Raw genomic sequence first — 19953 nt, 5'->3', positions numbered from 1 at the left:
AAGGACAGCAAACTCGGACACGGGCACATTTCATAACAACTTTATTGAACAGAACAATTAAAAAGTTCTTTAAAAACAGATTTATACACAGCACATGAAACCTTGTGTACCTCTAAGGCATGCTCCTTGTGTCCTCTACACCCCCCTCCCAACTGTCTGAGCTTTTCACACACACAGGTCAACCTAACAGAACTCAAATCAAATAAAGTCCGTATTTGCATGTGCCAATGAAGTACATTGGTTCCTGCTCTCATCCAACCGTCACTGTAGAGTACAGTAGTCACACAATCCAGACGGGAAAAACATGTATCTGACCACAACTTTGCAATCACAGACTTTAAATTTGAATGCGTTGCTGCTTTACCTTATGACTGGAGCTCTTGAACGGTCTACGTTCAGCAGTGGGACTGACTCCGTTTGTGTGGGGAGGGGGAGACAAACTACGACACGGCCTGATTCTACGACCTAAGCCTGCAGCATCCTCCAACACTGTGAGCAAGAAGGCAGCAGCGTTTCAGTAGCACATTTTGTACCGCACCACCGCAGAGAACAGCATGGTCATGTATGGCACCCGTCCTCTCCTAGCATTGCAACACATTGCTAACTTGTGGCAACAGATTTGCAGAGCATGCAGTCAACACCAGAGGCAACCACGAGGATCCTTTCACAATCACTTACCAGGTACACAAGTAAAGCTTACAGTATGATAGATATTTGGACGTTTTCTGAGGGGGGGCGTCACATTTAAAGAATCAGTGTTTTGTAACAAGTCATCATGCAGTTCATAAATGACAGCACATTTAAAAAAGAACTGGTCTTCAGTTAATATCCGTCACTATTCTTCACACTAGGCAGTAATGCATTGAGGCAGGTTGACAACACAGGTAAGCATTTCTTTGCAATTCAATGGGTCATGTCACTCAACAGAATATACGTGTTTCCTTAGGTTTCGCTTACCTGTGTTATTGCAGCAGAACCTAAGGTGCAAGGTCTGGGAAGACACTGCAAAGATCAGATATAATCGCAACTGTTTGCCATCAGTGAACAATGCAGTCACATAATCCCACTTTCATGTTTCATAATGTTGTTCCTGAGCTACAAAGCACTTCCACTACCAGCATTCCACATGCTTACATGGAGGAACATCAGCAGAGGCCTAAGCATGCTACGCTGGCTGGAGTTATGCAGTTCAGAAAGTGCTGCGACGCATGGCATGTTCTCCACAAGTCTGAAATATGGCACCTCGAGGTCAAATAGGAAAGAGCGCGACACCACATCCTTTAGATCACTGACATGTAAACCCTAAACTCTGAAATGCTACCAGAACATCACAGGAGAACGCCTCCGCTCAGAACATGGCATACTTACCCAAAAAAACAAGAAATGGCAATTTGACAAATATATATATAATATATATGTACTACATCTTTAGCAGTTGATAAGCATCAAGAGACGATTTCTCAGTCATGTTTGTACTTACATTACAGGAGTGACGGCTGAAGAGGCTGCTTAGCCACCCACGACCCTACAACAACTATGTTCTTATATTGAATAAACACTAACAGAATGGGCAGAGCAAAGATGATTTTTGCAATGTTTTTATATTAAAAAAACATTCTTTAAAAAAAAAAAAAAGAAAACAAATGTGCACACATCTGGAAATGGGCATGGAGAGACATTTGCTTATACATTGGCCATTTACCTGACTGTCCTGGAGAAAGAACAGCAGACAGAAATAACACTAAAAAAATATGGGACATTTCTTTAAAACCACATTTCTCACGAACATGTTCAGAATACCTGCTTACCGCTTTTTTCTACACTTGCCTGTGGAAGAGGAGACTATCAAGGCAAACAGTGCACTCTAGCTCAGCAATATAGACAAAAAGAGTGCCACTGCAACGCAGTCAATGCATGGAATTTGTCACAGATACATGTCAACCATCTCAGGATAAACGCTCTACTGCTACAGTCAGGACAGTAACATCAGAGTTCATCAAACGATTAGTTGACGGCGATCATCGCACAAATCGTACTATGAGCCTTAGAGGCAGTTGGAGAGAGACAGGAGAGCACAACTTCCAAAATAACCGTCTTCAGACATCTGAACCCCCCCCCACACACTTCCCAGTCAAACAAAAACATACAGAACAGTTCAGCCCAGCCCTTTCCCAACTTACCAACACAGGAGGTTTCAGTTTGCTTTATTGCAAAAACACAGCAGGCAACAGCATTTTTAAAACTGAGATGATTTACATGGTAATGTCTACAGTTTAATAAACATGAGTTCTAACCACATTGAATGTAGATACAAGGCTGGAATGACCATATGTATAGTTACCTCACTAAAAACAAAGCATTTACAAGAAAAAGGAAGAACAGAAGAAAATCAGAGGACGTGTTCGCCGGGAAATCTGCCATCTACGTGAAACACTTTCAAACCAAGGAAATTTAAGATCTTGAAGGCGTCTGCATCCAAACATTTAACAAAGGATTTTGTTTCGACAATGTAGCATTTACTTTATGTCCACTTCACATTACTGGCCCTGTGCAAAAGAAATACATAGAAAATACATTGCATGTTAACAGCAGAAACAGTTGACTCAGCTTCCAAAAATAAAACAAACACCTGTACAGGAAGGAAGGCTGTGGTTAGGTTTATCAGGACGCGGTAGTCACTGGATCCCTGTAAAAACCTGAGGGGGGAAGGCGGGGTTATGCTACCAACATTTAGTTCCAGTCAATATGGAGGACGGCTTGTTATCGGGGGTGTACCTGAGGAGCTTGTGGTGCTGCACCCATTGCCTGAGGATTGGCTGTACCGTAGTACGCAGCCTGTTGCCGGTAGTACTCTGCCCAGGCAGCGCTGTAGTCAGGCTGGCCTCCGGGCTGAGAGCCTGCTGCCGCCGCCGCCGCTGCTGGAGGTGTGGCCTGAGGGGCTGCTTGACCTGGGGAGGGGTCAACAAAGAACAAGCTGAAGCATGACTGTTCGAGAGAATTCCTGTCATTGAACAGGATTTTTTTTCATGAGATATTTGGTTTAAATAATTTAAATCAAATAAATAAATGAACAGGCTAGAAGGACAGAGTTGGAGGGGATTCTCCTGTTCATGGTTGTCTATGATGATGGGTTTAGGGCCTTGTCCTTCAGGAGGCGCTTTGGCTTTAGCAGCTCTGGGGAACAAGCCGTTTCTGAGTCTCTTTGTGTTAGATTTAAAGAGTAATCAAACCCTAAATCAGCTTTTTTTTTTGTCTGTTGACTTCTATAAATGGGGCTTTAAAGTGCTGTCTGTAGGTCAATGCCAACATTTTTGACAAATTAAAATGAACTCATTTACTTCTTTAAAATAGTCAAAACCTGTCTATGTTCTGGCCCCTACAGGTTGAATGGAGGTATTGCATTTGAATTTCGTGATTGGTCAAACAATTTAAGTAAAGGTCCCGTGTCATGATCTCCAGTAATGAAGTAATGATAACAGCCATGTTCCCAAGCCCCACCCTCTGACTGGATTTTCAGATTTTGGCAAGTCAGCTTTCAACTTCCGTGTTTGGCTACAATTTAATGTCACAGATTTCCCAAAGTAAAAACCTAATGTACATAAACATGTTGTATACATGACTATGTATGATTCCACTGTGTTTTAGTGATGAACACTTGGGTGGTTTATAAAAAATAAGTTTAATTTTGTTTTTAATGTGAAAAATGGTTCCTAGTCTGTATTCAATCTAGTTAGCATCGGTGCACACTTGTTTTTAGCAAAAATGAATCGATTTAAGCTGAATAGATCAATAGATCAATTCATAAAGAATATAAATCAATTCAACACAAAGCTAAAGCCCGCTTGCTAGATGCTAACGTTTAATATCCTATAGGACGCTAATGCCAATGCTCAGGCAACCTAAACATACATTGCTAACTAAATGAACATCTTTATAAACTCACAGGCATTAATTTTACAAACTCTTAAGAAAATTTTTTTTAAAGTAACCATTTGTGGTCTAAAAACAGTTCTCCCCGACCTTTTTGTGGCTATGACACGCTTTCATTGTAATCCATGAGCTAGCAAAACTTTCCATCACTTCATTTAACCAAGAACCAGTCGACTCTTGAGAAACTGGTTTTCTACCTGCATGTCCAACTTTCAGAACAAAAGATTTTAACGTTCTCTGGTTGCAGATAAAGATCTGGAGAACAGTAAACATCAAGATGATGTTCAGTCTGGAGTGCAACAGAAAACACTGGGGCTTAGTTAGTCACCACTCCAACTCCTAATGAACTATACTTTGTTATCACGGTTCAGTTTTCACAATCTTGTCGTTTCACATTTTTTAACAGCATTGTGTTCTGTGTCCTGATTGGCTGTAGACCGTCTCATGTCTCCTATCCAGAGTGCGTTTAGTTTTGCCACATTTAAATAAATATTTGATCATGATCAGATCTTTGTTTTCATTCTATAATATAAACCACAATACATTGTGCTTAATATTCACCGATTTAGTAAGCATCTATGCAGAGAATTCTGGGACCTTTCCAGGAGGTTTGAGTTGAAAATTTGGACTAAATGGCAAATGCCCTATATAGTGCACCAAGTATTGGACATGAGTTACATCAATGAGTCAAGCATGTTGCTGCTTCTGTTCAATCAGAGATGTGATGCAGAGAAAGCATAACAACACAATATGCAGAAAAGGCCGTTTGGCCACTAGATTATGGGCGAAAACTGCAGGAAAGAAAGTGAAACGATCAGACGATGAGACAAGCGAGTCACTGGTTCTCATAAACTGCAACAACATTGTGAGAAGGGGAACGAACCAAACAGCCGGAGTCTTTAGGCTGCAGGTCAGAAACCTTCTGCATTTCTGTTGGGTGCCTTTTAAAACAGCAACTCTACTAAGAGGACTGCTAAAACAGCAAAGCACCCACTTCATCAGGGCTTCAAACATGCCCGGTTCTTTCTGCAAACTTCAATCAATTAGAGTCCAAACCTTGCTTCTTGTAATACTCCTCCCAGGCTTTTGTGTAGTCTTGAGGTTGCTGGCTCTGTTGACCTGTGGAGAGAAGGTCAAACTGTTAACAACCCTGAACATCTGACCTTCAACAATCACTTACATCCACAAGACCCAACGGATCAAACAGCAGCTTCCTCCGCATGCACTCAGTCACAGAAAAACAGTCATGGCACATCTGGACAACTCTGCCATCAAATCATCTAGACATAAGTGTCATACAGGATGTTCAGCTGAGTCCTGCAGATAATCAACGTGTTGCAGTCTAAACAGCACAGGCAGGGATGGACTGTCACAAACAAAGTTAGCACACTGAGAACCAGTAGGGCCAGTGGTGCTGACATATTTCCAGACCTGAAAAAGAAGCTGGCTGAAAGCCTAGTGGCTGTTTAGACTGTCTCGTGTGAACAGTTGAACACTGAAACTACAATTATATACCCATTTTCTTGTAATATTCCTCCCAGGCCTTGGTGTAATCTGTTTGTCCACTCTGACCTGCAGCCTGTGGGTCACCTGTTAAAAAAGACGGTACTTGTAATTAATAAATCTTAGTCAGCCGTCTGTCCTCCACCTGCCTGGAGTGGGAGGAAAACTACTCTGTCCCTGGGGTTAAAGTTAAAGGGGTCTCTGCAAAAGCAAAGTCATTTGATAAAAAGTGAAGCCTGGCTTCAGCAAACCCTGAGAGAGCACGGGCTGCTAAGCTAACTCTGCTACACTGCTCTTTGCTCGTCTAAGCAGCCTCTGCTTCCTCTGACACGGGCGGCGCCGAACAGCTGGGTTACCTTGGCCGTTGGGTTGAGCGGTGCCGGGGGCGCCGCTGGTCGGAGTCATGGAGGCCTGCGGCTGCTGGCCGTACTGAGCGTAGTAAGCTGCCCATGCGGCTGCATTGGCGTCTGCGGCTGCTTTATCTGCATTCATAACACATGAGGGTCAATGGCCTCCAAGGTAACAGTGAGATACATGGATGTTCTGTATTTACACTGAATAATCCAGAGGAGACTGTACTCACTTGGATCAGGCTGTCCTTGCTGCCAGTGGGGATAGCCATTACCCCACCCCTGAGGCTGATAAGGAGCTGGAGGACCACTGATGATGAAAGAGGAGGAAAATCTTAACTCGGCAGATCCATGACTATAATGATGTGTTTACACCGGCCTCGGCAACACACGTTCATCTGGCCACGTCTGATGATAAGACTATGCAAACGCACAATTAGGCTTCCACGTTCAAAACTTGTATTCACCTGATGCTACAGAGTTTCTAAAGGGTAGCCAAACCCAGTTGAGCGCTATAAATGGGGCTTCTGGTCATTGCCAAATTTTTAAAAATAGCCAAAAATTAAAATAAATTTGTTTAATTCTTGAAAATATGGTCAAAAACGGTGTGTCCCCTACAGGTTGAATTGAGGTATTACAGTTGGATTTTGTGATTGGTCAAACCATTAAAGTCTCACATCATTTCAGAAGTCCCATGTCATAATCTGCAGCTCCAGTAATTATATCAGTCCAGCCCCTCCTCACTGATTTTCACATTTCAGCTGTGGGTGGAGTCAGCCACCAAAAATTGATTAAGGAGCAGAAATGTGTGCCCAGTTGGAGATATGACACCAAGTCTTTCAGAACAGAGCTCCAAGATTTGAACAGCTTTGACATCTCACACCAAACCTCTTCCAGCTCAAAAGGAGTTGAACTTACTGTGGTCCTGGAGGGCCCTGGTTGTACGGTCCAGGGTTATACGGACCCATGGGTCCCCCTGGGGGTCCAGGGGGCCCTGGAGGGCCGTGCGGGCCTGGTCCTCCGTGTGGGCCAGGAGGACCATGTGGGCCACCCATCGGAGTAACAGGACCCTGGAAGAAGTTGACCACAATCAGGACGGAGATTCGAATGAGTTCATGTTTGGTTCGAGGTAGGGCTGGGTCGATAAAATTGATCAATTTGAATTGATTTAAGATTTTGTTTTTAAATGAATAATCGCTTAATAAAAATATAGACTGATTTAGCACATAAAGCTAAAGTCCACAAGCTTGATGCTAATCTTTATTGTAATTTCCTAAAGGACGGCTAATGCTAACGCTCGGTCGACCTAAACATACATTGCTGACTAAATGAACATCTTTATAAACTCACAGGCATGAGTTTTTTCAAACTCTTTTAAGGAAATATTTTTAAAGTAACGTTGGTGGACTAAAACAGTTTTTTTCTCATTTTTCTTCTTCTGGAGTAAAGTGTAATACTGTAGCGCGATCGGCACCTAGTGGCCAAACTGAAACGTCCTCCAGGAGAAGCAGAACAATGTTTACAATGTTAATGATCTAAACATTTTTGATAGAACTTCTCCTTTAGAGAATCCATGTAAATCTGTATGATTTTAACAATCTAATTATTTCACTAAGAATAACAGTATGTGAACTGTATCTGATTAATATTAATATCAATATATTAAAAACATGTAGTAGATTATTAAAGTATTTCTAAACAAATGTGTATAAATGTGTAAACTTAAAAATTGAATTGAGTGGATAGAAATAATCTGGAAAAAAAAAATCTGTATCAATTAAGGCTCTTGTGAATTGAATTGTTTCTGGAAATTATAATCGATACCCAGTCCTAGTGGAAGTTACGCAGCTTTCAGCCTCACCCCGATTTTCTCCTCCACCAGCTGCCTGGCGTAGTCGATCTGTTGAGGGGAGCCTCTCACAGTGAACATCTTGATGTTGGGGTCAGAGTTGGGCGGCGGATTCCTCTGCAGCTCGATGCGAGCTCCAGACTGCTGGCTGATTCCCTTGATGGTCTCACCGCCTGCAGAAGTTCAGAGATGACCGAGTGTCCCCTGAAAGTTGCCTCAGGGCGCATTCCTCCGCTATGATCACTCACCTTTCCCAATGATGAGCCCCGTCTTCATGGTCGGAACTGTGAAGGTAAACTCCTGCAGGCCACCAGGGGGGCCCATGTTCCAGTTTCCCTGCCCCCGACCGCGTCCTCTACCACCTCCATGTCCCGGGGGTCCTCCAGACTGGACGCTGCGCAGCAGGTCTGCAATGATGTCTGCGGCATGCTGAGCTTGATCGGGGGGCCCCATGATCTGTGCTATCCTGTCGGGGGCGCTCCCGTCATCTAAACGAAAGAAAAAAGTCAATTAAAAAAAAAAAACATCTGAACCTCATCTAGAACCAGCATCATAAAGGTGTTTGTGTTCAGGTCTCAGATGGTGTAGGGTTGGGTGATACATCAGCTTTCAGCGTGGTGCATGAGTTTTCATCATTGACCAAATATTTGAACAAAAGCAGAAAAAAGTTCTCTTTGGGTCATAAAGCTCACCTGGCTTGAACTGGATCCTGACTCCTGTGTCGTTCTGTATTTTCTTGATCATCTCCCCGTTTCTTCCAATGACGATTCCCACTGCAAAACGTGGGACGGGAACCTAAACACCCGGAAAAATGGTTTAAAATCTCAAAGTCCTAACATTAAACAAAAAAACAGAAAAAGAGTCTTGTAGCACTCACATCTAAGCTTTCCCCTCCGACCCTCGAACCGTACTCTCCCCTCTGCTCCCTGAAGCCCTGCTCTCTGATCAGCTCCATCACCATCTCTTTAGCTTGCTGATGACAGAAGAAAGTCTTGTTACGCCCCAGTTTCACCAAAGACTTCACATTGGAAACCGGAGCAACAATCACTACACACTTGAACTTTAAAAGGCTCTCCGGAGATCCGGAGCGGTTTGTCTGCACCCGTGTTCTGCGGCCCGTCTTGGATCATGACCATCTTAACTCCAGCTCTTTCCTGCAAATCCAGACAAGCTGTCAGTCATCAAACTCCACAGGAAGTAACTACTGCAGCCCTCTCTCGCCTTTCTTCTAAAGACTCACTTGTAGGCTTTTGATGGTTTCTCCCCCTTTTCCAATGACAAGTCCAGCTTTGGAGGCGGGTACCATAATTTCCTGGACAGTCATTCCTGGTCCGTCGTTATGGTGAAACGCTGGAGCTGGACGGCCCTTCTCTACAATCTCTGACAGAAGCCGCTTAGCAGCCCTTATCAAGAAAAGAAGTATTAGGATTAGAGTTGGATTGATAAAAATAGATTAATTGATTTGAATCAATTTAAGCTTAACAGATCAACAATTGATTCATAAAAATAGAAATCGATTTATCACATAAAGCTCAAGTCTGCTACCTTGATACTAACGTTTAGCGGAATTTCCCACGGGACGGCTAATATCTATAAACTCATAGGCATGAATTTTACAAACTCTTCTAAGGAAACATTTTTAAAGTAGCCATTTGTGGTCTAAAGCAGTTTTCTGCTCATAAATAAAAAAAAAAAAACTCTTTCTTCTTCTGGAAAGAAAAGTGTAATGCTATAGCGCGAGCTCCACCTAGTGGCCAAACTGAAACGCCTTCCAGGAGAGACAGAACAATGTTAATGATCTGAACATTTTTGTTAGAACTTTTCCTTAAGAAAATCAATGTAACACTGTATGATATTAACAATCTGATTATTTCACTAATAAATATTACAGTATGTGAACTATATCAGATTAATATAAATATAATAAAAAAATGTATTAGATTATTAATGTATTTATAAACAAATGTATATAAATGTGCAAACTGTGTAAACACAAAATTGAATTGAATTGAGTGGATGAAAAGAATCAAAAAAAAAAAAAGGTGAATCGAATCTTTTCTGGAAACGATTAACAATACCTAGTCCTAATTAGGATGCCATGAACCTTTTACTAGATGGAAAGCAATCAGAATTCTGCATATAATCTAAATTTGGGCTTACTGAATCGAGTCTTGTGGTCCTGTTAAAGTCACAGATCTTTCAGGCATTCCTCCGCTGTCTGAGAGGGAAAAAAGGAAGCTGTAAACATGAAATCATTCCAGAAAAAAAAAATCTAATTTTTCATTAAATTATAAACCAAACTCACCAGGAGCTATCTGTATTTTACACCCAGACTCCTGCTGAATCCGTGATATCTGTTCACCTCCTCTTCCAATAACTAAAAAAATAAATAATAAAAGTTAATGTCTGATGTTGAGGGCAGAGAAACTGCTGTCCCTAATAAACTTACTGAATCCGACCATTCCATCAGGAACCTTAAACTCCTCAGAAGATGATCTGTTTAAAGAAGAAACAAAGGTTTACCTTCTAAACTGCAAATAAGGGTGTGTTAAAAAAATGTTTTAAAAATTCAACTGGATCAGTCACCTGGATGGGCCGCCCATTCCAGCCATGGCTGAGAAGGCTAGAAAGGCAAAAATTATTAATATTTGGATGTCTGCTGTGAATACTTTTTTATTTTTAGCTTTTCTGGTTCTTCTGGCCTTTAAACCTGAACCACCACTCACCATCATTTGTAGCTACTTTCTTCGTCTCTGGTTGATCTAAGAGAACGACAAATTCAAGAGCGACTTGTAAATACGTCAATCAAAATCTATTTCCGTGTTCTGAAAGGAAAGGGTTACTGCAGGCACAGAGAGCTGTGATTAACATTCAGATAGATAGAAGTGAGAAATGTGGTTCATCCATCCAGCACATCCCACATAATCACATCCCTGAGAGGCTGACTAAACTGAGCAACATCACTGCATATTTTATTAACCTGAAAACAACAAAAAATTACGTTTTTCAGTTAAAATGTCAGAATATTTTAAGCTACATTCAAACAGAGCATAGTTAAAAAATAAAAAATGTGCATTTTATCACTAAAAAAGTAATAATTTCATAGTAAACGTGTAAAAATACACATATCAGTGCATGCGTTCAATGTTAGATTATTAAACAATGAAATATGTGTGTTTCTGCAGGATGAGGAGGTTTAAACATATCTGGAAATGAAAACACGCAGGCAAACAGTCAAGACTTGCACTGAATCCGATGTGAGCTACTGACCGATATCCAGGTTAGGCATGGGAAAATACCCACCAGCGTCCTCCAGGGGCCTTTTCTGCCCTCCGTAGCCGAAGTCGCTGCTTTGGGGTGCCGCAACGCCATCCCCGCCAATCTTTGCTGCAATCTGGAAGATGAAACAAGAGAAAAGCGCTCAGCGGGCTCGGTTTGGGTGTTCGGTTGTGTTGGAGGGATTTTGTAAAGCCACGCCGCCGTGGCCTACATTTCAGGGCGGAAGTCGGACCAACAAAGGATCATCTCGAATTTTGTTAGCTTCCACGTGTAAAATATTTGTAACTATTTTATTAAACAGTATCGTTTTTGTAACGATTACCTTCTTTTTGTTGCAAATGTTTGATCATAAATCGAATCACATCGGTTAAACCGCGGCGGTGTGGCGCAGCGGCAATCATTAAAGACTAGCTTAGCCACGCGCGCCTTGATCTCCAACAGAAACGTACAAAGTCGGTGTCTGCCATCATACTTCGCCAAGTTTTGGGTTCTGCCAGCTTGCAGACTCTTATTACCTGTCTTGCTCGCTGAAGTGCGTCTTTAAAAGCGTCATTCATGCCACCGCCAGAGTTGGAGGACGGGGGAGCCACGCTGCTGTAGTCTGCCATCTCTGCTGCTCTTCTCCTCTGCCGTTTAACAAGATGGCGGCCGGGGCTCATTCACCGCCGGAGGAAGACGGGAAAAGTCGAAGACGAAATCCGTGATCTCGCGATAACAGACAGAACGCTCTCATGCTGCCAGAAGTTTTACTTTCTTATGGTTTTCTTCGTTTGCTATTACTAATGTTGGGGCTAGCAGGTTGATATACATCATATATTGATATCAATGTGTAGTTTATTTAAATTAAATTAATAATGTAAATCACATTGCGCTAGAAGCAAGTTCAAATGAGTAGAGTTGCCATTTAATGCTAGTTTAGGAGCTGATGTAATCAACGATCAGTTCTGCTTAAAACTCTGAATATTTATTTGGTTAGGGTTTGGATTGACTGACTTTTGACTGTATAATTAGGAACATACTTATACAGTCAATCTGACTGATTGATTGATTGATTGATTGATTGATTGATTGATTGATTGATTGATTGATTGATTGATTGATTGATTGATCGGTTGGTTGGTGGATGGATGGATGGATGGATTGATTGATTGATTGGGTGATTGATTGGATGATTGATTGATTTCTAAATGTCATAATCACCAGTGGCACCCAAAGATACTTAACGTCTTATAAGTTATGTGCAATCTGTCATCAGAGAAAAAAAACTCAGAATTGATCTAGTTTTATATCAGAGTTTCAATTTTTGTTGGGAATTGACAGGCCACTGCTGAATATTTTCAGAGCCACGTTAAAGATTGAAGAGGTTTCCTGTGGCAGGTGTAAAAATTCCAGTTATACAACCCTACATCCGGGCAAGTATTTTATAAGTTATTTATGCACATAGAGAAGAGTAGAGGACCCAAAACCCCTTTTGAGGCAATCTAAATCATGTGATCCAGCCACTGGCAGAGATTTGCTCAGGTTAGAATCAAATCTTTTTGCCAATTTTTCTACAAACATGTCTAAACATGAAAAGCCTCATGCAAAAAACAAAAAAAAAACTTCTTGTGATAAAATTAAATTATTTGACCCATTAAATAAAAAAAGGCTCAGATTACAGCAATTTACCTACATTTAAAGTTGTAACTTATGTTGCAGTGCTTCAAAGCATTTGTGTCCAGTTTTGCATGTTTGTAAAGTCCTCTGTAATCTGAAACTCATCTGGTGACGCTTCATGCTTGAGTGAAACATATAAAGCAATATATTCAAGTTTTGCATAAAAAGTTTATTTGTTTCTGGACTTCAGAGAAAGCCTAAATCGATCAGGGACAGTTGTTGCTGTTTTTCCTCAAGACTCCATGGAAGAAAAGAGATTTTCAAATTTCCTGGTCAGAGCGTAGTTTATGAGTGCGCAGGGAACAGCCCTGACAAAGCTGGCTCCCATGCCGCTATAATAACCTTTCAATCCATTTCTTTCATATATCTCTAGAAGTCCAGGTAATAATACACGAGAGGTTGAGCTGGAATCTGACCTGAAAGCTGAAAATCAAACCACACGGTAATGAGTCAAACATTATGGTCAGTATTTGAAGCTGTGTCAGAGAGGTGTTACCCTGAGCTTGCTGCTGAGTTCGGATCACCGCCAGGGGATAGCTGCTCATCTGCCCACAAGCAAAGGCCACGAAGCTGAAGAAAAACAGCTTGGAGTCACTGTTGTATGCCACATCATTTTTAGCCCAGTTCATGATCGACTGAAAATGTAAAAAAAATGAAATGAGTGTGTTTCAAAATAAAAGGACATGTGCTCCCTCCTGGGGTAACTTTGTCACACCTGATGTACTGCACACTCCACACCTGCATAGGGGATCATACAGAGGATGCTGGGCTTAAAACCTCTGTAGAAGGATGACAGGGACTCTTGTCTGTAAATGGTTTGGGCACACGCTACAACACCATGATATGTGCCAGCCTGCTGCAGGTTCAGCCGCACCTTCAGCACCTGGCGTAGAGATGAAAGGAGAAATCAGTGATTGTGATAGAAACAATCACGTTCATGTTGAAATAAGCACAAATATCTCACACTTAAGGTGTTTACTCACTAATTTGATTTTTCAAACACAAAATAAAATAATGCATAAACAAACGTAAAATGATAAGACAGAAAAGCACAGACTTTTTGTCTTGTTCTTACACAAGAGTGTTTGATTTATTTTTTCTTAGTATGCTTTTAGTATCAGTTGTGCATCACCGATCAAGTTTGTTACAGAATTTTGGGGGGAAAAGCTGCTGTTATTAGTGATAAAGAGTCACCAAAAGTATATTTTCCTCTAACACATAACATTGGACTATCTAAGGACATTTCTGATAAAGGACAGGTAAAGGCAGAGTAACTATAAGGTACTCAAACCTGCTGGTGATCTCTGATACCTCTAAGGGGTAGAAGACAGCGTGAGCAGCAGCTCCAGAGATGCAGCCCAAGCCAAAGCGCTGCTGCACCGACAGCGCCTCCTGAGGCGAGGTTTTGGTGTGAACCTTCATCTGGACAGAACATTTCTCAGCATGCAGATCACACAATGAGGAGTTGATGAATTCTTTGTTTTGGAGAGACAGACGGAGCGCCCCACCTGTGCATAGATGAGACACTGCAGAGTGGACTGTGGCGTTCCTTTCAGCACGTTGACTGCATTGCCTTGCCACATTGACCGCAGACCACATGCTTGCATCTCACCGAAGCCTCGGGTCAAGGCCTTGGATCCGTGCACCTGCAAAACAGACAGTGTGACAGATTTCTAAACTAAATAAATCATCCGTACTTTTCAAAACAAAAGCCCAGATTCCACAAAAATAAACATGAAAAATCTTTAACCACGCAGTAGTCAGAACTGAAGGAATGCAGAAGTCTTTTTAAGGGGAACAAAGGATTATTTTAGCCTCAAACCTACTAATATGTGAGATTAGAATAAGGTTGCTTCACTCCAAGAAGTCCAGGCTTCGACTGATCCATCATTCAACCTATTTTTTATATCTGCTCGTTTCAATTCAGGATTTTGGATTACTGGAGTCTACCCGGCAACTGTTGGACGAAGGCAGGCTGGATGGTTTTCCCACCCATAACAACAGGTCTTGGATTAAATTCTTGCAAAATGCAGAACTTTCTATACCAGGGGTCTCAAACTGGCGGCCCGCGGGCCATTTGTGGCCCCCAAGTTGATATTTTTGCAGCCCCCGCCTTAATATGCATGTCCACGCTTCTTTGATTCTTTGTTTTGTGATGTTTCAGTTGTTGTTGGATCTGGACGTTAGAAAAGTCCTTAGCAACAGTTGCTAGCGTCGTTAGCTCCTGTTGTTTCACAGGACACACAGAGGATGTTGATTAGTAGTGCATAGACATGAACAAATGTTCAATAAACGTGTTCAGTAGACATAGACAATCGACGAAGATATAGACAGTGGAGGCAAAAACATATTTTTGGCACAAATGGAACCCCATACAGCCCAGACTCTGCCTTCAATAGCCCCAAGGTGAATTGAGTTTGAGAATCTTGCTCTATTCCCTTCATTTGGTTTGGCTGCTTTTACCCATTGACTGAAGGCAGACCAAATCACCTGGAAGAGTTCCACAGTTACAAAAGATGATGGTAAAAAAATAATTAATAAATAAAAACTGGTGTGTCTCTAAATCCCTTAACTCAATGTATGCATGAACTTCTTCACCTCCTCACCCACACAGGATGACAGACGAGACATTTTCCACACTTCTTTAGATTAGTGGTCTAGTCTGAGGGCTGCATGGTGGTAGTTTAGTGCTCCCTCCTCACAGTGAGAAGCTCCTGGTTCAAATCCCAGCTGGGTCCACTTGGTACAAGCATGGGTTTTCTCAAGAAACTTCAATTTCTTCCAGCTATCCAAAATCACGTTGCATTAGCCCCATGACCCCAAAAGATGTATGGATGAATAATTTAGGTTGGGGACATCAATTTGTTTTACCCCCAAATTTGCCATGTATTTCTTTATACAACTCTGCCCAAAAGATTACATTTGAACTCAGTCAGGATTTTTTTAATGCATATGTGGACATTGAGGTTATTTGGTAAGTAAGGAGGAAAATCCTTAAATATTAATCCAATCCGAATTGTTTAGCCGATTCAGTTTTTATACTATTTTGTGTTTTTGTCACTCTGTGAGTCCCAGATGGTACATTAGAATTTGTGAACTGTATTTAGTTTCTTATTGTTCATGAGTTTAAATAACATGTAATTGGTTAGTTGGTTGGTTCTAGAGTTACTGATGGATCTGTGGAGCAACTTCCCCTCTGTTGCCATTTATCTAAGATGAGACAAAACAAATGTTTGGGTGTAGAAAAACCCGGATGAACCTGAATAAAGACTTCTGCTCCGTTTCTGACCTGAAGCTGGGTTTTCAGGCGGTCTATGGGAGCCGTCACAGTCCGGGAGACGGCGTCCGCCATTCCTGCTGCCATCACAAACGTCCTCCAAGCACCAAAGCCGGACACCTCCTCTGGAAACTCCATGGGAATCCCGCGGCTCTCCCCAACATCAAAAACCTGCAAGAGGAGAAAGTTTGGCAACCATGGAGGCATATTTTGTGCTTATTACATCCATCTGTCTTACAAGACTGTGTTTCCATGACGACACCAGTTCCCCTATGTTGTCCACTGGGTTGAGGATGATATGTTGCAGGAATTCGTCCCAGTCCACTGTCATGGAACTGTCCTTATCAATCCTGGAGACCACAGACAACAAAACACTGAAACAGTAAAGACTCTTCATGAAAAATGACATTTGTCATATACTTTCACGTTTCTGGGATGTCTTTTTTCCGTATAATTCTATCCCAAATACAGAAAAAAGCTAGGGCAAAACAAACAGTTCACACAGCTATGAATTAGTTCTGATCAATCAAACACTAAAAGACTGAAACAGGTTTATACAAACATAATCACACTAAAGATATCTAAGAAAGTCTTATTAACCCTGGAGATAGTGGACAAAAAATCTTACATTTGTATAATTTTTTTTGCATTGGGCTTTGAAATGACCACTCCTAACTCCTTAAACAAACATATGATGTCGTCCTGGTCAATCACCCCTGATCAGAGAAGAAATACACACAATTATACGCACATCCTGCTTCAGCTCTCACTTTTTTCATGCAAGACGATAACTGTATAAGTACAAGGGTCATTAAAGTGCTGCAGCTGCAGCTCTGTGTACAATAAACAGTTCTCTGTTGGTTTCTATTCAGTCTGACCTTCACAAGCACACATTACAATGAAGAACGTGTCTTAAAATAATCATGTTCATACAGCAAAAACATACTATCAGGTTTTTTTAATTCATGTTTTATTTAGAAAATATAAAACAGGAAGTTTAATGGAATACAATTATTTAACTATCATATTTCTTGAACATTTTATTAATAGAGTAATACAAAAAAGACTCACCACATTTGTTCTTGTCAAGATCATGAAAGTAAATTTTCCATTTCCTTTCTCTGTCCATCATGTAATGAAGAAACTCTTCATAATCCAGGAGGCCATCTCTGTCTTTGTCATAAGAATCAACGAGACTCTTAAAGGAAACATACATGTTATCGCAGTATTTTACCATAAAGCTGCACCTGTAAGCTTTTAAACAGAAACTCTTTTTACCTGCACCTTTCCACTGGAGGAGAGGATCCCATGTTTTCTCATCTCATCCTGCAGTTCTGCCACTGAGATGAACCCATCATTGTCCTGGTCCAGTTTGGCAAATAAATTATGAAACTGATCCATTATTTACAGAGTCAACTCTGAAATTCTGCTCATATGTGAATGCTAAACACAGCCTGCTTCATTGTGGATCTAAATATCAACAAGAGCAGTTGTGCTGCAGCCCAGCAGCACAGACGCTGACTCATCTGCAGCTCAGAGGAAATGCAGCACACATCCAGCCAGCCAACTACACTCCTTCTTCCTCTGCTGCAGCAGGTGGCGCTGCAGCGCAGCAAACACCTGCAGTCCTCTTCAGGGGTCACTGATGCCACATTTTAGAGCAGAGATGATCACATTTCACTTAGTACATGTGAATGTATCTTTGATAATAATTTACAGCCATTCAAAGATGATCAAAAGGTCAAGTCATTTTTAGATGTCAATATATTTTAACTTGAAAAAAAACACACTTTTCTACAAATCTAAGGGGAATATAGCACGTGGAACAAAAAAGAATAATTAATGAAATATTAATACAAATGAATAAGCAACTGAAGAGTTCAATCAACAGTTTCGATCATATAAGCAAACTTGATCTGTTTCTACTGATCAAAACTTTGCAGGAGCTCCAGAGTTTTATTTTAGGACAATTTGATACTGCTTTGCATTAATTACATTTTTACTTTAAGAATAAATATGAATAGTATCTCTTTTTTTGGCAACAAAGAAGCGGAAACTACCAGTTTTGTATTTTTTTTTTTTTTTTTTTTTTACCAAACTCATGTGACATCCTTTCAAAATAAAATACTTCCTGTGCTGCACAGGATTGTCTCAGTGCAGCTAATGTGAAATACTGTGTCAAAGATGACTTTTTCTCTTCTTATACCTTAGGACTACTTTAGTGAGCTGCCATCCTTTCTCCTTCTCACTACTGCTGTTAACCGGAACATTAACATGACTCTATTGGTTTATAATCCAATGGAAAAATTATTTAAAGAATTTACAAAAACAGGTCTATACATTTTAGCATCTCCCCTCTGGATTAACCATTGTTGTGCAGCATAAGATTTTAAGAAACTGAGCAATCGGAAAAGATTTGACTTTTTTCAGAATTTGTGTTCAGCATTTAAAAATCTGTGCATTCCGAAGGAAGTGTAGAGCAAATAAGGCCTCTTTGAAACCTTTACATTCTTTATCTTATTTCTAGTTGCACCTCAGTCATAAATTTATAAACTTAACTAATATAAACTTAACCAATGCTAAATAAGTAACCCCTACTATTAAAAAATACGATTATTTTAGTTTTCTTTACCCAGAGAGCCAAAATGGAGGGGTAAAAGACCCACTTATGGTTCTGGAGCACTCAGGGTACAAAACTTTGTTTTTTGTCTGCAGAATGTGGTTAGAATGCAGTAATTAGGCTTCATGCTTTTAGATTAACTATTTTGAAATATCAACAATTTAGACTACAGTTGTGGACCAAGTCCCATCGAGTCCCATCATGCACAGAAAAACTTTAAGACGTTTTATTTATTTATTTTTTTATTTATTTTTTACTGTATGATTTAAGCTTTAAGTAAAGGCCTCTTCATCCAAAGAATGATTTTTTTCATATGAAAATACATCAGAATTTTAACCCTGGGGGGAAAATAAAATTAGCCTTTTTTCTAAAATTCAGAAACTCATAATAAAAGCAATTGTTTGTATCAACCCTGGTTTGCCAAAAAGTAAAAAGAAGTAAATCAGTTGTTCCACTGTGAATTTGAACTAGCATATAACCTCCTAATTACATGTTGCCCCAATATAGTTTTAAACTTTTACCTTTTTAAAGAAGTTCTTGAAAATGTGGCTACCATATTTGGGCTTTAACATCTTTTCAAAAGTTGTTTATAATAACACTTGCAGACGAACTTCTCAAAAGTTTTGGGAGTGAGGAACCACACTAAAGATTCACTTAAGCAACATAAAAAATAAAAATAAAGAGAAAGATTTAGGTGAGTCTAAAAGTGCAAAGATAGTTTTGGGTGAAATTATGAAATGGTTGGTGTCTGTGTGAAAAGATCAGATGAAGATATAAAGGTAAATTAACCCGGATAAAACCCGCGAGGGGGACTTTTTTAGTTCACCTTTCACCTGTGCGGGGTGGATAGGACCCCTTTATAGAAGATGACGGGCTTCATCAGCATTTGCTTTCCAGAAAGAGCCGCTAAATCCCAGATCAATCACCGTCCATCAAACAGGAAATACCGGAAATACACCATCAAAATAAAAGTGGTTGGAGCCATTGACTATGTAAAAATAAATACAATCAATGGTTGGAACGGACATGTCAAATTAAACATGTTGTGATAAATCTACGAATAAAAGTAAAATTTCTACAAACCAGTGAAGGAAAACTCAATAAATATTTTGCTAGAAATGTTTTATTTACTGCATTGTGTCCTTTTATTTATAATTAGAATTAAAACGATTTTTAAATGATTGTAATAAACCGACAAAGCTAAAAGATGGGAGTATAAATGCATTTTTTTGGACAAGTTAAGCTAAAGCAAGAAGTTAAAGGTCCTTCTGTGACAAGCTAACAGCTAAGTTGGAATCAGCTCACCGGAAGTGGAGTCTGTTGCCGCGTACGCACCTTGACTTTGGCGCTGTGGACGCAGGGAACGGAGCTGTGTCTATTTAAAGAGGGTCGCCCAGTCACGGATAAATAACAGAGGGTCCATGACATTGACTAAGCGCCTCCAAATGCTCCTCATCTCACCCTCCGTCTCTGTCTGCGCCGGTTTCAT

The 19953-nt window shown here is 40.5% G+C and overlaps 2 protein-coding genes across 19 annotated transcripts; both read right to left on the bottom strand.

The window, feature by feature from the left end:
- Positions 1-24: 24 nt before the first annotated feature.
- On the bottom strand, positions 25-11583 carry fubp1 (far upstream element (FUSE) binding protein 1). 7 transcript variants are annotated; one of them, XR_004949449.1, is made up of 20 exons: positions 11427-11583; positions 10903-11026; positions 10359-10394; positions 10219-10255; positions 10082-10128; positions 9938-10009; positions 9793-9850; positions 8873-9035; positions 8688-8786; positions 8510-8605; positions 8325-8427; positions 7881-8120; positions 7645-7805; positions 6702-6853; positions 6017-6093; positions 5790-5915; positions 5446-5520; positions 4987-5049; positions 958-2948; positions 25-489 (listed from the first exon to the last, which is right to left on the bottom strand). XR_004949449.1 is itself a non-coding variant. In XM_024281508.2 (20 exons), the coding sequence occupies exons 1-20, from the start codon at positions 11568-11570 to the stop codon at positions 2538-2540; spliced, it is 2055 nt and encodes a 684-aa protein (XP_024137276.1). In that variant the 5' UTR covers positions 11571-11583; the 3' UTR covers positions 25-2537. The 7 variants fall into 7 exon arrangements, 6 of the variants coding, with proteins under 6 accessions (XP_024137276.1, XP_036072119.1, XP_024137298.1 ...); XM_024281508.2 differs by having other exon boundaries at positions 25-2546; positions 2776-2948; XM_036216226.1 differs by having other exon boundaries at positions 25-2948.
- A 1132-nt stretch (positions 11584-12715) lies between these two features.
- On the bottom strand, positions 12716-19940 carry slc25a24l (solute carrier family 25 member 24, like). 12 transcript variants are annotated; one of them, XM_024281722.1, is made up of 12 exons: positions 19800-19940; positions 19291-19452; positions 17123-17486; positions 16916-17042; positions 16473-16560; positions 16083-16194; positions 15857-16015; positions 14076-14213; positions 13879-13989; positions 13283-13450; positions 13064-13202; positions 12716-12990 (listed from the first exon to the last, which is right to left on the bottom strand). In XM_024281722.1, the coding sequence occupies exons 3-12, from the start codon at positions 17243-17245 to the stop codon at positions 12800-12802; spliced, it is 1356 nt and encodes a 451-aa protein (XP_024137490.1). In that variant the 5' UTR covers positions 17246-17486; positions 19291-19452; positions 19800-19940; the 3' UTR covers positions 12716-12799. The 12 variants fall into 12 exon arrangements, 11 of the variants coding, with proteins under 11 accessions (XP_024137490.1, XP_024137504.1, XP_024137497.1 ...); XM_024281736.1 differs by having other exon boundaries at positions 17123-17206; XM_024281729.1 differs by having other exon boundaries at positions 19298-19452.
- Positions 19941-19953: the final 13 nt, after the last annotated feature.

The sequence above is a fragment of the Oryzias melastigma genome, linkage group LG17, assembly GCF_002922805.2.
Source record: "Oryzias melastigma strain HK-1 linkage group LG17, ASM292280v2, whole genome shotgun sequence".
Lineage (NCBI taxonomy): Eukaryota > Metazoa > Chordata > Actinopteri > Beloniformes > Adrianichthyidae > Oryzias > Oryzias melastigma.
Note: the sequence above shows the minus strand (reverse complement) of the source record. Positions and strands in the feature narration are given on the sequence as shown.